The sequence below is a fragment of the Carya illinoinensis genome, chromosome 1 (genome assembly GCF_018687715.1).
Source record: "Carya illinoinensis cultivar Pawnee chromosome 1, C.illinoinensisPawnee_v1, whole genome shotgun sequence".
NCBI classification, from domain to species: domain Eukaryota; kingdom Viridiplantae; phylum Streptophyta; class Magnoliopsida; order Fagales; family Juglandaceae; genus Carya; species Carya illinoinensis.
In genome coordinates this window covers 55953066-55966863 of record NC_056752.1, presented here as the reverse complement: position 1 = coordinate 55966863, position 13798 = coordinate 55953066, and the positions used below count along the sequence as shown (strand labels likewise).

The 13798-nt window shown below is 31.2% G+C and overlaps 1 protein-coding gene across 1 annotated transcript; it reads left to right on the top strand.

The window, feature by feature from the left end:
* The first annotated feature begins 5241 nt into the window (after window positions 1-5241).
* LOC122290937 (heat shock cognate 70 kDa protein-like) lies at window positions 5242-8222 on the top strand. The gene is made up of 2 exons (XM_043098603.1): window positions 5242-5559; window positions 6286-8222. The coding sequence occupies exons 1-2, from the start codon at window positions 5343-5345 to the stop codon at window positions 7932-7934; spliced, it is 1866 nt and encodes a 621-aa protein (XP_042954537.1). The 5' UTR covers window positions 5242-5342; the 3' UTR covers window positions 7935-8222.
* The last annotated feature ends 5576 nt before the right edge of the window (window positions 8223-13798 follow it).

The window sequence follows — 13798 nt, the reverse complement described above, 5'->3', positions numbered from 1 at the left end:
TAATAAAGTTGTAATGAATTAAATAAGATAAAATAATATAAAATAAAATGAAATATGTTGTGAAAATAAATGATTGTTTATCCCATTTGGTTACATAATTAATAAGATGTTTTATTAAAAATTAAATAAAATATTATTATAATATAATTTTTTAATTTAAATAAATTAAATTATTTATTATATTTTATATAAAAATTTAAAAAATTATATTAATTATATGACTCGAAATAATTTGATTTTCCCCGTAAATAAAATAAAAGTGAAGTAATTTGAGGAAAAAAATTAATTTAAACAAACCCACGACCAATATAATCATACCTAAAAACAAAAAAAAGTACTAAGATTCTCTTTTCACTTTTTCTACGCGGTTTGAAAAGGTTATATAAAATCAGCAACACCACACAGATTTTTATAAAATGTGAGAATATTTTTTTATAATATATATAGATATTTTTTATGAAATATATGGTATGCAGTAAATTTATTTGCTATTCTCAATATTTTTCAAATAAAACTACTCCCTTGACCTGTGCGCAAATGTTAGAGAAAAAGCAACTTTTACAAATGCCGTCTACTTCGTGAGCAAGGAAACAAATTATATAAAATGACCAATCGTCTCCAAGAGACATATAGACTTGCTTCAATACCGTGATCATTCTGGAGGTCGACAATGGCCGAAGAATGGAAGGAGGGCCCAGCAACAGGGATTGATCTCGGGACGACATATTCGTGTGTGGGGAGTGTGGCAACACGATCGAGTAGAGATAATAGTTAATGATCAGGGAAATAGAACGATGCCATCTTATGTTGCATTCACCGAAAAAGAGCGCTTGGTCGGTGCTGCCAAGAACCAAGTCGGCAGTACCATCGGAGCTTCTGGAGGCCCTTCGCTTTGATCCGGTTCGCGATTGCCTTCGGCGTCAGAAACTCGTTCTTCCCCGTAATTCAGTTTCTCTACACAAAATTAATTATTGATACAAAATGCGACGAGATTTCCAGATTTCTTTTCGAAGGAGAAGCCTGAATTCTACCCTAATCCTCCCGATTGATTTCTAGAATCTGCTTTTGGGATAAAAATAAATAAAAACGGAAATTGATTCAAACTTATACTCTAGGCCTATAACCAAATGGGCCATGACATTGGGCCCAATGGTGGTCCGAATACATATTTGGGCCTTTACGTAAGATTCCATCAGCCATCACTGACCTATAGAATATCTGTTCTCACACCACATCTCTTGAGTTTAATATATTTCACATTGTCCAATTTTAATATATTATTGGGTAATGTGTAATTGCCACGTCACATTTAGAATTTTATTATAACCTACTTCATGCATATATTTATCTTATCTTATTTCCAGCATATTATTTTCTTATGTAGCATGAACACGTTACCGTGATGACTATATTAAAAAAAAATTCCCTCCTTTTATATTTTTACAAAAAAAAAGGGGGGATATTTACTATAATTAAAATCTAAGACCTCGCTCTCTTTTTATACATTTAAACTTTATTCTAATATTTTTCGTTTTAAAAATACTTACATGAACAAACTTCATATCTGTTTTTGTAATAATCAAATTTGGGTATTAAAGCACTGCCCCATGTTCGTTTCCTTGGGCCCGTATTTGGTCTGTTTCAACACTCATGGATGCTCTGTTTCATAATTTTGTATTTTTATTGCAGTTTCATAATTTTTTTAATTTGGTCTGTTTCTTGCATAGCATCGTGTTGAATGACCCATTGTTAGAGAGCTACTCTGAAGTTATCACAAAACCAGGTGTGGAATATTTTAATGGAAGAGTGATATATGAGAAGTGGGTGGATTTCCCGAGCTTTATACTCCAACAGGAATTTGGCCTGAAATTGCGTTATGGCTATTGTTTTCCAAGTGAATGTAAGGAAATTACAGAACACCTCCAAGCATTTGCGGCAGGTTGCAGTTGAAATTATTGTAGTGATGTTTGAAGTCTCACAATTCTTTTCTATTACTTCTGCAAAGCATATACTTGATCATATTTTCTGCTTCGACCTCTCTGGATTGTGCAGTGTACAGTTTCTAAATTTTGGAGTCTTAATTATTTTGGGCTGTTATATTTTGGTGAAATTTCTATTTGTTTTTTGTTTTTTGTTTTTTTTTTTTTGTTTTTGTGTTCAACTATATAATTTAGTGCTTGTAATCATGTGATTTTCTCACATGCGATGTAGCCAATATTTTGAATACCGTTTCGGTTAAGACATGGAACGAAATATTTCGATACTGGTACGTTTCGGAATAGTCTATATATAATGAATTAATATTATATATAAATTATATTTCAAAATAATATCAAAGCAAGGCTTAAAAAGTTAAAACACATTTATAAAACTCAATAATACTTTTAAGTTAAGAAAATAGTTTTCAGATGAAAGAATTAGAGTGAAAAAATCAAAATTTTTACATTAATTATAAAAATTCACAAATTTTGGTTGGTACCAATACGGTCTGTACACCGAAATCTAGCCAGTTTTTGACTCGATACGAAATAAATGTATTTTCTATACCGGTCATTGTTCTGATATGAAAAATACCTGTCAATATAATATGAAATTCAAAACATTGAAGCAATGTTATTTGCGTTGGATTTGTGTATTCCCATGTGGCAGTGTTATTTATGAGTGTTATTTGTGTTGGATATTGTAGGCAGTGTGGGATTTTACATATAATATTTTTATTTATATTATCATATATGAGATTTTACTATTTATATAAATTGTTATTTTATAAATTGTTAGATTGTAAAAATAAAAATAAATATAATTGTTAGAGATTATTGGAGATATGAAAATAAAATTAAAAAGTAATTAAAAAATATAAATTAATTAAAGAAATATAAATAATAATAAAATATTAATGTTTTATTATTATAGAGAAAGAGATAACTGATGGAATATAAAATTTAAATTTTGAGTGATTAGTTATAAGTGAAAAAATTATATATTAGTCAGATTTTAAGGATGGGACCAATCCAATACCTTACACGAAGGAAAAGCAATAAAACCAACAGAAACGTTTCAGACTAGCCCATTTGAAGATGCGAAAAAAATAGCCTTCCACTTATATAAAGACACGTAAGAAAATTGAGGAAATGACAACTACAAAAACTATACTGGACTAAAACCCATCTAAACAAAAACCTTCTTCACTTCAAACAAACCCCTTCTACCCCTGCAACCTGCGAAACCAACCTCCCTTCCCCTGAGTCGAAACCCCTTCCCCTGGCAACCACAGTATTTGTAATTTGTTGAAATGAATAAAAATAATCACTTACAGAAATTAAGAAAATAATTTTAAGGGACAGAGTGCAGGAAAGTAAGAAATCTCAAGAATTTGAGACTTGAGTATCCATTTTCTCCTTGATATTTACATTTTGGAATTGTTGAGGGCTTAAAATAACCACTTACAGAAAATATATTGCAAGGAAAAGTAATTGAGAGCCTTTGTTGCAGGTTCGTGAGAGAGAAATACAACTTTCAGGGGGGCAAAAGTAAGGGGTTGCAATATTCCGAGCAATACTGAAGAATCCATCCATCCTTTTACTGGACGAAGCAATGAGTGCATTGGATGCTGAGTCAGAGAAAAGTGTACAAGAGGCACTAAATCGTGTCATGGTTGGACGAACGACTATAGTGGTGGCCTTCGGCTTTTACTATTAGAAATGTAAATGTGATTACAGTCGAACAAGAAGGAGAGGTAATAGAAACTGGGAATCATGAAGAGGTAGTTGTCGTGTTCTCTACCGTCGGGGATGAATGGGGTGACAATGGGTTTGGGTTAGAATAGGAAGAAAGTGAGAGACAAAGCAGTTCTGGTGTAGGCAAATGCATGGTAATGGTGATAAGATGCTTACGTGGTGGGCTTCTATTGGAAGGCTGGTCTTCTTCTACAATTAGATGGGCTGGTCTCCAAGTTTTCTCTAAAACCAATAGTTTCTCGCAAATTGGAATTACAAAACTTGTGCAGCACGATTTGATAATCTTTATGAATGATTGTACTATAAAAGAAACTTGTAGTAAATTTAATAGTATTAGTACTTTTAGTATTTTTCAAAATTTAATAATACTAAAGTCACAATCTTCATTCTTTTGACTTTTGAGGTCACGTTTTTTTTTTTTTTTTTTTCTGTTTTGATTAATGTCTGAATTGGTTAACTAAATTTAAAAATTATATTTTATCTTATCATTATAATTTTTTTAAATTTTTATATAAAATATAATAAATAATTTAATTTTTTTCAAATTTTAATATAAAATTAATATTAAAAAAATTATATTATAATAATATTTTATTAATTATTATTCAAAACATCTCATCTCATCTCATTTCATATAATTTCATCTGTATAATCAAATAGAGCTTAAATGCTCGCATATGTATATTTATTTTAAGGACATGTCATTATTTCAAAGAAGAAAAATGTTATTTGCTATTTTTTTTAACACACTCAACATATAATTGAAGTAGAAGGTTGATTTTTTTTTTTAAATATTAGTGTTTTGACTTTTTTAAAATTATTGTATATCACATGATAAATAATATGTTAAGAAATAATTATTTGTGATCAGAAAAAATGAATAGAAAATTAGAAATTATAAAAGATGATGACTGTTAAATTACGTATATAAAAAGAAAACACGCGAGAACCTTTAATCCCTATAAATTGAATACAAGTGAAGTAATTTGACGAAAACAATTAATTTAAACAAACCCTCGACCAATGTAATCTTACCCAAGAATAAAAAAACAATAATAACAGCCTTTCAACCCTTTATCACCGGATCACAACTTAGATATTAAATAAATTTAAAAATTAATTAAATAATTATGTAAATTGTTTTTTATAATTTTGTAGAATAAAATACTACTTAACTCTCTTAATGTTATTTTTTAAAATTATCATTAGAATATTTTATTTATTTTAATTTAAATTTTTTACTTAATAGTTAAAAAAATATTTTTAGTAAAGTTATATGTATTTTTTAATAGTTAAAAATGTTAAAAAAATATTTAAATAAAATGGTAAAAAACAAATAATTTTATTAATAAAATAATTTTATTACCTTAATTGTAAACCGGTTGGGTGGGTATCATTGTCCATAACAAAAACAGTACGAATATTCCCTTTTCACTTTTTCTTTTCGACTCTCTATTTACCTGTGCGCAAATGTCAGAGAAAAAGCAACTTTTACAAATGCTGTCTACTTCTTGGGGGAGGAAACAAATTATATAAAAAGACCATCGTCTCCGAGAGACATATAGACTTGCTTCAATACATTGGTCATTCTGGAAATCGACAACAATGGCCGAAGAATGGAAGGAGGAACCAGCAATAGGGATCGATCTCGGGACGACGTACTCGTGTGTGGGAGTGTGGCAACATGATCGAGTAGAGATAATAGTTAATGATCAGGGAAATAGAACGACGCCGTCTTACGTTGCATTCACCGAAAAAGAGCGCTTGGTCGGTGATGCCGCCAAGAACCAAGTCGCCAGGAACCCTACTAACTCCGTCTTTGGTAATTTCTCAGAATCATTTTTCTCATTCTTTCTTTGCTACTTTTTTTTTCTTTTTGTCGATAATTTTTTTTTTTTTTGGTACGACAATTCTCCATAGCCATGGTCTATTTTTAAGATGCAACAACAGCAATGATAATAAAAGTAAGAGAACATGCAAATCTATACCGAGGCCATGGTTAAGACGTGGCTTGAGGTAGTATAGTATATTGTCAAATTATTTTTATTGTTAAAATAAATTATTATACGAATACGTCAAATTATAAATTTTCTTTAAGGTCGTGACACTTCTCTTAATTCTAACCAAGGATAGTTCTAGTTTTTTTGCTATCTAAACGTGTTGTGTCTCTCTCACTTGAAGAACTAGTCTTTATTCAAGGTATGCCCATATTTTAATCATCTTCAAATTTAGCGTTTTAAACTTGGATTATCAGCATTACTTATTTTCAAAATTTTAATGTGAAAATCCATCAATTTTGTGAACAACTTTATATGTGTCAATTATTTTTTCATCTTTTTCCTTCGTTTATTTATTAGATGTTTATTGGATTTGGAATTGGACCTACGACTATTAAAAAATGCTTCTTTTCAAAACTTAATTCCCTCTCGCTAATGCAGTGATAACTAATTTACCAGTTCAGACAAAGAAAAAGGAAACCATGCCAATCAAAAATTTAGAAGAGTTTGATATTTATATTTGCTGCATCTTACGCTTTAGCATTTTGCAGATGCAAAGCGGTTGATTGGAAGGAGATTCAGTGATCCGTTGGTTCAGAATGATATCAATCTTTGGCCTTTCAAAGTCATTGAAGGTTCTAAAGACAAGCCTATGATCGTGGTAAGTTATAAGGGTGAAGATAAACAATTTTCTGCAGAGGAAATCTCATCGATGGTCCTAAAAAAGATGCGTGAGATAGCCGAGGCCTATTTGGGCAAGACGGTGAAAAATGCAGTTGTTACCGTCCCGGCTTACTTCAGTGACGCTCAGCGTAAGGCCACAATGGATGCTGGTGGCATTGCAGGCCTCAATGTCATGCGGATCCTTAATGAACCAACCGCCGCTGCAATTGCTTACGGCCTTGACAAGGCGGGTAGAATTGGCAAGAGAAATGTATTGATCTTTGATCTGGGTGGTGGTACTGCAGATATCTCACTTCTTACCATTGGGGAGAGTAGTTTTGAAGTGAAGGCGGTTGCTGGAGACACACACCTTGGAGGTGAGGACTTCGACAACAGAATGGTTAACCACTTTGTTAAAATATTTAAAAGGTGGCACAAGAAGGACATAAGCGGAAATCCCAGAGCTCTAAGAAGGTTGAGAACTGCTTGTGAGAGAGCAAAGAGGATTCTTTCTTCTGCAATTGAGACTACCATTGAAGTTGATTCTTTGTATGATGGTATTGATTTCAGCTCAAATATTACTCGTGCGAAATTTGCGGAACTCAACATGGATTTATTCAGGAGTTCGATAGAGCTTGTGGAGAAGTGTTTGACTGATGCTAAGATGGAAAAGATAAGTGTGCATGATGTCGTTCTTACTGGTGGTTCTACCAGAATTCCCAAGGTTCAGGAGCTGTTGCAGGACTTCTTTGATGGGAAGGAGCTTAATAGGAGCATTAACCCGGATGAAGCTGTAGCATATGGAGCCGCTGTTCAAGCTGCGAACTTGAATGGTATGGGTAATGAAAAAGTACAAAACGTTGTGCTCTTGGATGTGACCCCCCTTTCCTTGGGGGTATCTGTTGGGAAAGAGCGTATGATGTCTGTTGTGATTCCAAGGAATACCACCATTCCTATCAAGATGGAAGAAGACTATACCACCGACAACGACAACCAAACTGCTGCTTGGATTCCGGTTTACGAGGGTGAGAGAGCAAACGCCGAGGATAATCACTGGTTGGGAGAATTTACACTTGAGGGTATCCCTGCAGCACCCAAGGGTGTTGCTAGGCTCAAAGTATGTTTTGATATCGATGCCAACAGTATCTTGAACGTTTCTGCTGTGGAACAGAGCACCGGCGTGAGTTGCAGCATCACTATCACCAATCACAAGGCAAGACTTTGCAATGAAGAGATTAATAGGATGGTCGTGGATGCAGAGAAATACAAGGTTGAAGATGATGAGCGTAGAGGGAGGGCTTTGGCAAAGGCAGCTTTGGAGAACTATGTCTACAGCATAAGGAACACTATTAATGATAAGAAGATTTGTGCCACGCTCGCCGCTGCTGGTGTGGAGAAGATTGAAGCTGCTATAGACGAGGTGATTCGGTGGTTAGATGACATCCAATTTTCAGAGGCAGCTGAGTTTGAGAACAAGCTTACGGAGCTTGAGTTAATCTGCAATCCGATAATTGCAAAACGTTGTGATAACAAATAAGTTATTGGGTAGCTCCCCTCAACCAAAGAGACGACTGTAATGGATAGTAGATACCAAGTTGCCGTAGCTAGAGTTCCAGCGAAGTTGCCATGGATCAAAGTTTTCTACTTTCATCTTGTACGAGCATTTCGTTCTGGTGTGTTTTAATTTTTCTGTTTTAGTTGAGATTGAATGAATTTCTGAAAAAGAAACGTTATGTAGGTCCTACACTTTTAATGTTGTTTATATTATGTTTTTGGACGGAATGGAACTAAGGAATGTCAAAACTTGTGCTACACGGTTTGATAATCTTTATCAATGATTTTACTATAAGAAATTTTAGCAAAGTAAATAGTATTAGTAGTATAGTACATTAAGGGCGTTTTGGATTTAAAGTGTGTTTCATTACATCTTTTTAAAATTCTCACACGAAATATAATAAATAATTTAACATTTTTAAATTTTAAAATAATAATAATATTAAAATATATATTTTAATAATATTTTATTCAACTTTTAATTTTTATCTAAAACTATCTCATTTCATATTATTATCCAAACCAGGTCTTAGTATTTTCCAAAATTTAATAATATTAAAATTACAATCTTTACTTTTTTGAGGTCACGTCGGTTTCTTTTTTGTTTTGATTATAAATGTGCATATGTTCATTCTTTTTTAGGTTGTGGCATTCTCTTTAAGAAGAAAAACAATTATTTGTAGTCCCATCTTTAACAAGTTCAACGTATAATTAACGTGGAATGTTGATTTTCTAAAAAATAAATATTGATTTTTTTATATTTTTTAAAATTATAGTAAGTCTCATAATAAATAATGTGTTAAGAAATAATTACTTACTAAGGAACGCCCGGGTGCATTAGCCCCGGGGTGCATCTGATATAATAATTTAAATAAAAAAAAAAAGTAAAAAAGTTAGTAGCTTATTTATCTGAAAAAAGAAAATATAAGATTAAAAAAATGTCAAAAATTAAGATAAAAAAAGAAACCTAAATTTTAGCAAAGTATGAGTACTGATCTGCATCCATATTAGATTATTTATTTACTATATATATAATAATAAAATATTATTAATTTAATAATTTTTTAAATTTGTACTTTTATTACATTTTAAAGTTTTACTAATTAAAATATTAATAATAATTATATTCTAATCAAATTAAAAATTAATATTATATATTGAGTGCTTTAAATATTTTATTAGTTAAATTTATTTAAAGTTAAATTTTACAATGAGAATTGTGACGCCCCCAAATTCCGTTTGGGATCGGACAGACATTTGAAGCGTCGAGACATGCAACACAAGGTTACCTGCCCCCGTTCATGACATATAAGATGCAATAATCCTAACATGCATATAACATTATGCAATATTCGCAGTGGATAATTTTTTTCTTTAGCAATACTATGCACCAAACTGAAAATATCCCAATACTTAAAACATACTTCATACATAAAGATCCATTGAATAACTAAGATCACAGCACTATTCCAAAATAGTTATGATCCAAAAGTACTGGAGATGCAACTCCATCGTACAAGTAGTAATTTAACTACTATATTAACATTAACGACGCACCGTCGTTCAGTCGACTATGTCTAGTTGGTCAGCTCCTGGTCCTTCTTCAGGTCCTGTAACAAGATCTACCATTCGGGAGGAATGGTAGTTGGGACTACCACAGTGAGATTTGATTACAAATCTCAGCAAGTTAACAAAAAACTTCCACACAGACTAATGATGCATGGATGACAGTAAAAGCATAAATGCATAATCAAATTCATAAGTAATTAAAGAATAACTTAGCGCACAACATAGCATAATTGACATAACTTAAATTGAAACATGAACTGAACTTGACTTAGCATAAACTTGCTCTGAAACTTGAATTAACATGAAAAATACATACTCCACAGTTGTTGTGGCCCCATGTATTCTACGTGTAAATACATACTCCACAGTTGTTGTGGCCCCATGTATTCTACACAAACTTGACTTAACATTAAAAATACATACTCCACAGTTGTTGTGGCCCCATGTATTCTACACAAACTTGACTTAACATGAAAAATACATACTCCACAGTTGTTGTGGCCCCATGTATTTTACGCATCACAATTGTAGTTAAATACATACTCCACAGTTGTTGTGGCCCCATGTATTCTACACAAACTTGACTTAACATTAAAAATACATACTCCACAGTTGTTGTGGCCCCATGTATTCTACACAAACTTGACTTAACATGAAAAATACATACTCCACAGTTGTTGTGGCCCTATGTATTTTACGCATCACAATTGTAGTTAAATACATACTCCACAGTTGTTGTGGCCCCATGTATTCTACACATCATAATGTACTCAAGATGAAATGTGACTGGAATACGAAAGGACTGAAGTCCTGACGTAACATAACGTAACTTGAACATAACTTAGAATACATAACCAACTTGAGATAGAAACATTTCGTAACATGGCATAACATATAATAGACAACATATTTAACATGACATACTTGCAACAGTGAATATTACATGACTTGACTTACATGTAATGGATGACATACTTAGCATGACGTACTTGTAATGTACAGTAATATATAACAGAATATATTATGTAACAGATAAAAATTGATGACATAATAAATTCTGTATAATAGACAATTACATGATAACTTGACATGGCATGACATATATGATAACATACATACATACACTGTAGTTCTTTTACTTAGCACACATACACAGTAGACTGCTAGTAAGTTAAAAGCTAACTTACCTCGATCTCCGCGTTTCTTATAAAACTTCAAGTGCGATCACGAGGAACTGTAATTAGTAATTCTAAAAGTTAGAACTAAATCACTAATAATTTGAAATATGGAAAATACTAACTTAAAGAGTAAAATTTTCATTTTACTCTCTACATGTGGAAAAATGACCGTTTTACCCATAACTTAAGGATTTTGCATACTAACTCTAAAAGTTTCTAAAATTTACATTCCTCATGTAAATTTTATCCTAAACTTAAATATCAACTCAGAAAAATTTAAAACAAAACACAACTATGAAGAACACACTATGGTTGAAACATCCATAGGCCATTTCCCTTTATTTTTGTTGCAATTCCTTCCAACTTCAACACTCATGCTTAAACCAAAATTTTGCAACAAACATCTTCCAATCCTAAGTTCAAAACCATACTTAAAACATCCATTTAGAAAAAGCTAATAACCAACACCAAACTTTTTTGTAAAAAGATCCAAGCACTTGAATCACAAGTTTTGACCTTAAATCAAAACATCTCCAAGAATTTCAAAACTCAAATCTTACTTCTAACATATTCATAATATCATCCTAACATCAACCATGCTTTAAATCATCAAACTAAAGTCACCAAAATCACAAAATAAAATTTGGAGTCTTTGGTTTTACACTTAGTCCAAAAACAGAAACTTTTTCCTCAACTAGTTTTGATAAATCTCTTGATCTATGACTTATAAATATATGATCTTCAAACCAAACCATTACATGGTTTAAAAAGATGTCCTAAAACATATACAAGTTTCTAATTCAAGATCACATGGTTAGAAATTAATCAAAACATAAATTTAGCCAAGAATATCCACACTTTGGCTTATCTGAATATCTTTTTGCATAAAATTTCATATCTTTGAAACTAACATCAAATATCTTCAAAATAATAATATAACATGTATATAAGATGTTTAGAATCCTCCAATAAAATTATCAAAGTCATTAGAATAGGTTTAGACCACCAAAGAGTTAAACTTTCTCAAAACAGAAACTGTTTTTCCTCTTCCAGTTTCTAAGTTTCTAAATCTAAGAAAATCTTTCATCAAAACCTTTAATCATGCAAAAATCCTCAACCAATAGTCATATATACATGTTAACAATACTCCATAAAAATTTCGGACCAATATCTATCCATTAGCTTGGTCAAAAACTCCAAACTATAACATACTCTCCAGATTCACGCCCAGAATGACCTTTTTATGGTTAAAAATACTTTTGACCAACCAAATGACCATGGAATGATACGAAAAATACATCTACGGAAACTAGACTCAAAGAGGAACAACTTATATGAAGGAGACTTTATGATAAAACACTTACAAAAGCTTCGAAATGGGTGTGCAAAAGAACTCCTAAAAGCTGTCCGAGAGAGAATGTTTGATATTCTTTTAAAGAAACGTGTAAATGAAGATAAGTTCATGGGTGATGGCTGGAGATGCTTATGGAAGAGATAAGGGAGATGATAAGGCTGGAGTTGAGAGTTGAGTGTGGTTTTTTCCTACCCAAAATATCTATAAAATATTATCTCAAAATATTCTATCCAATAATATCTATAAAAATCAGCTCAATATATTTTCCAAATGTGGAGTAGACTTGGAAGAGTAAGGTGGCTAAAATCTTTCTATGTGTATTTTAAATCTCTATTCTTAAGATATTTTCCAAATGTGTATTTTGCTTAGGTGTCATGATCTCACACCTTGATTTCCTTCACAATTCCATCTAATGGTTTCTCTTTGTGCCAAGTATCTAATACTATTCATTATGTGTGGTTAAGATCTTGCCAAGTGTCCAAATAAAATATCGCTAACCTAATTTGGACATTTCACACTATGATTTTGAAAACACTGCGCTCAGTACATTTACCGAGGTTACTATTCACTCCAAAAATAAACGTAATAAACTTAGTACTGAAAAATTCTAAATATTCAATTAAGCCTAGTGGTGTAGACTATAATGTATTCTGACACTTCTAACTATCTCAAATAATTAAAATCGCATTTCTGGCACCATAGTGAGTGATAACACTAACTATGTTGACAGGCTAAAACTTATGCGATTAGTCGATTCGTGTAAACTTACGGAATTTTCACGAGGTTCTTAAGGTCAAAAGAAATTCCATAATTGAATTTCTACCGGGCTGTTACAAGAATACTCTAAAGCGTTTATGTTTTAAGGTCATTTTAATTGTTTTATTTAAAAAAAATTGAAGCAAAAAGAATAAAAAAGGCGTATACTGTTAGAATAAAAAGATATGAAAAGAGACATCAATTTATGTGCATTGCAGGGCTATTAAGGACCTTTTGATAAAATATGATCTTTCATTAAATTTTACAAATAAACTACACATCAAATGGTTAAGAGTTTTAAGAACATTTTGGTAAACTATGATCCTTTATTAAATTCTACAAGGAAATCATTCGTCAAATAGTCAAGGGTCTTAAAAGTCTTTTGGTAAAACAAGACTTAACAGTAAAACAAGAAAAGTTAACGAACAAATAATAAAAATTACTATTTACAATTATATAGTCACTTATTATAATAGAATAGATGTACAACTAAAATGAATAAAAATTCTAAAAGATGATGTCCATTAAATTACGCATATAAAAAGGAAACAGACGAGAAACCTTTCATACACCCCGTAAATTGAATAAAAATGAAGTAATATGAGGAAAACAATTAATTTAAATAAGGAAAATATTAGGGTGATTATCAAATGTGTACATTAAATATACACATTAGTATAAAATATTTTTTAAAATGATTTTTTAAACATCCTTAACTACTAAAAGAAATTTTAAAAAATATAAATTCATTAATAATCACTTTCTTAATTATTAAAATATATATATATATAAGTGAATACCTTTAATAAGCTTATTTAATATAATAATAATAGTATCATTTTCTCTTAAACAAACCCTCCACGAATATAATCATACAAAAAAGAAAGTATTTAGAGCATCCTCATTGAAATATCTAAACATTAAAAACCATATTCAAATAGTTAATACGACATAAAAAACCATAGATTAGCCAAATTCCAGCTACAGTAA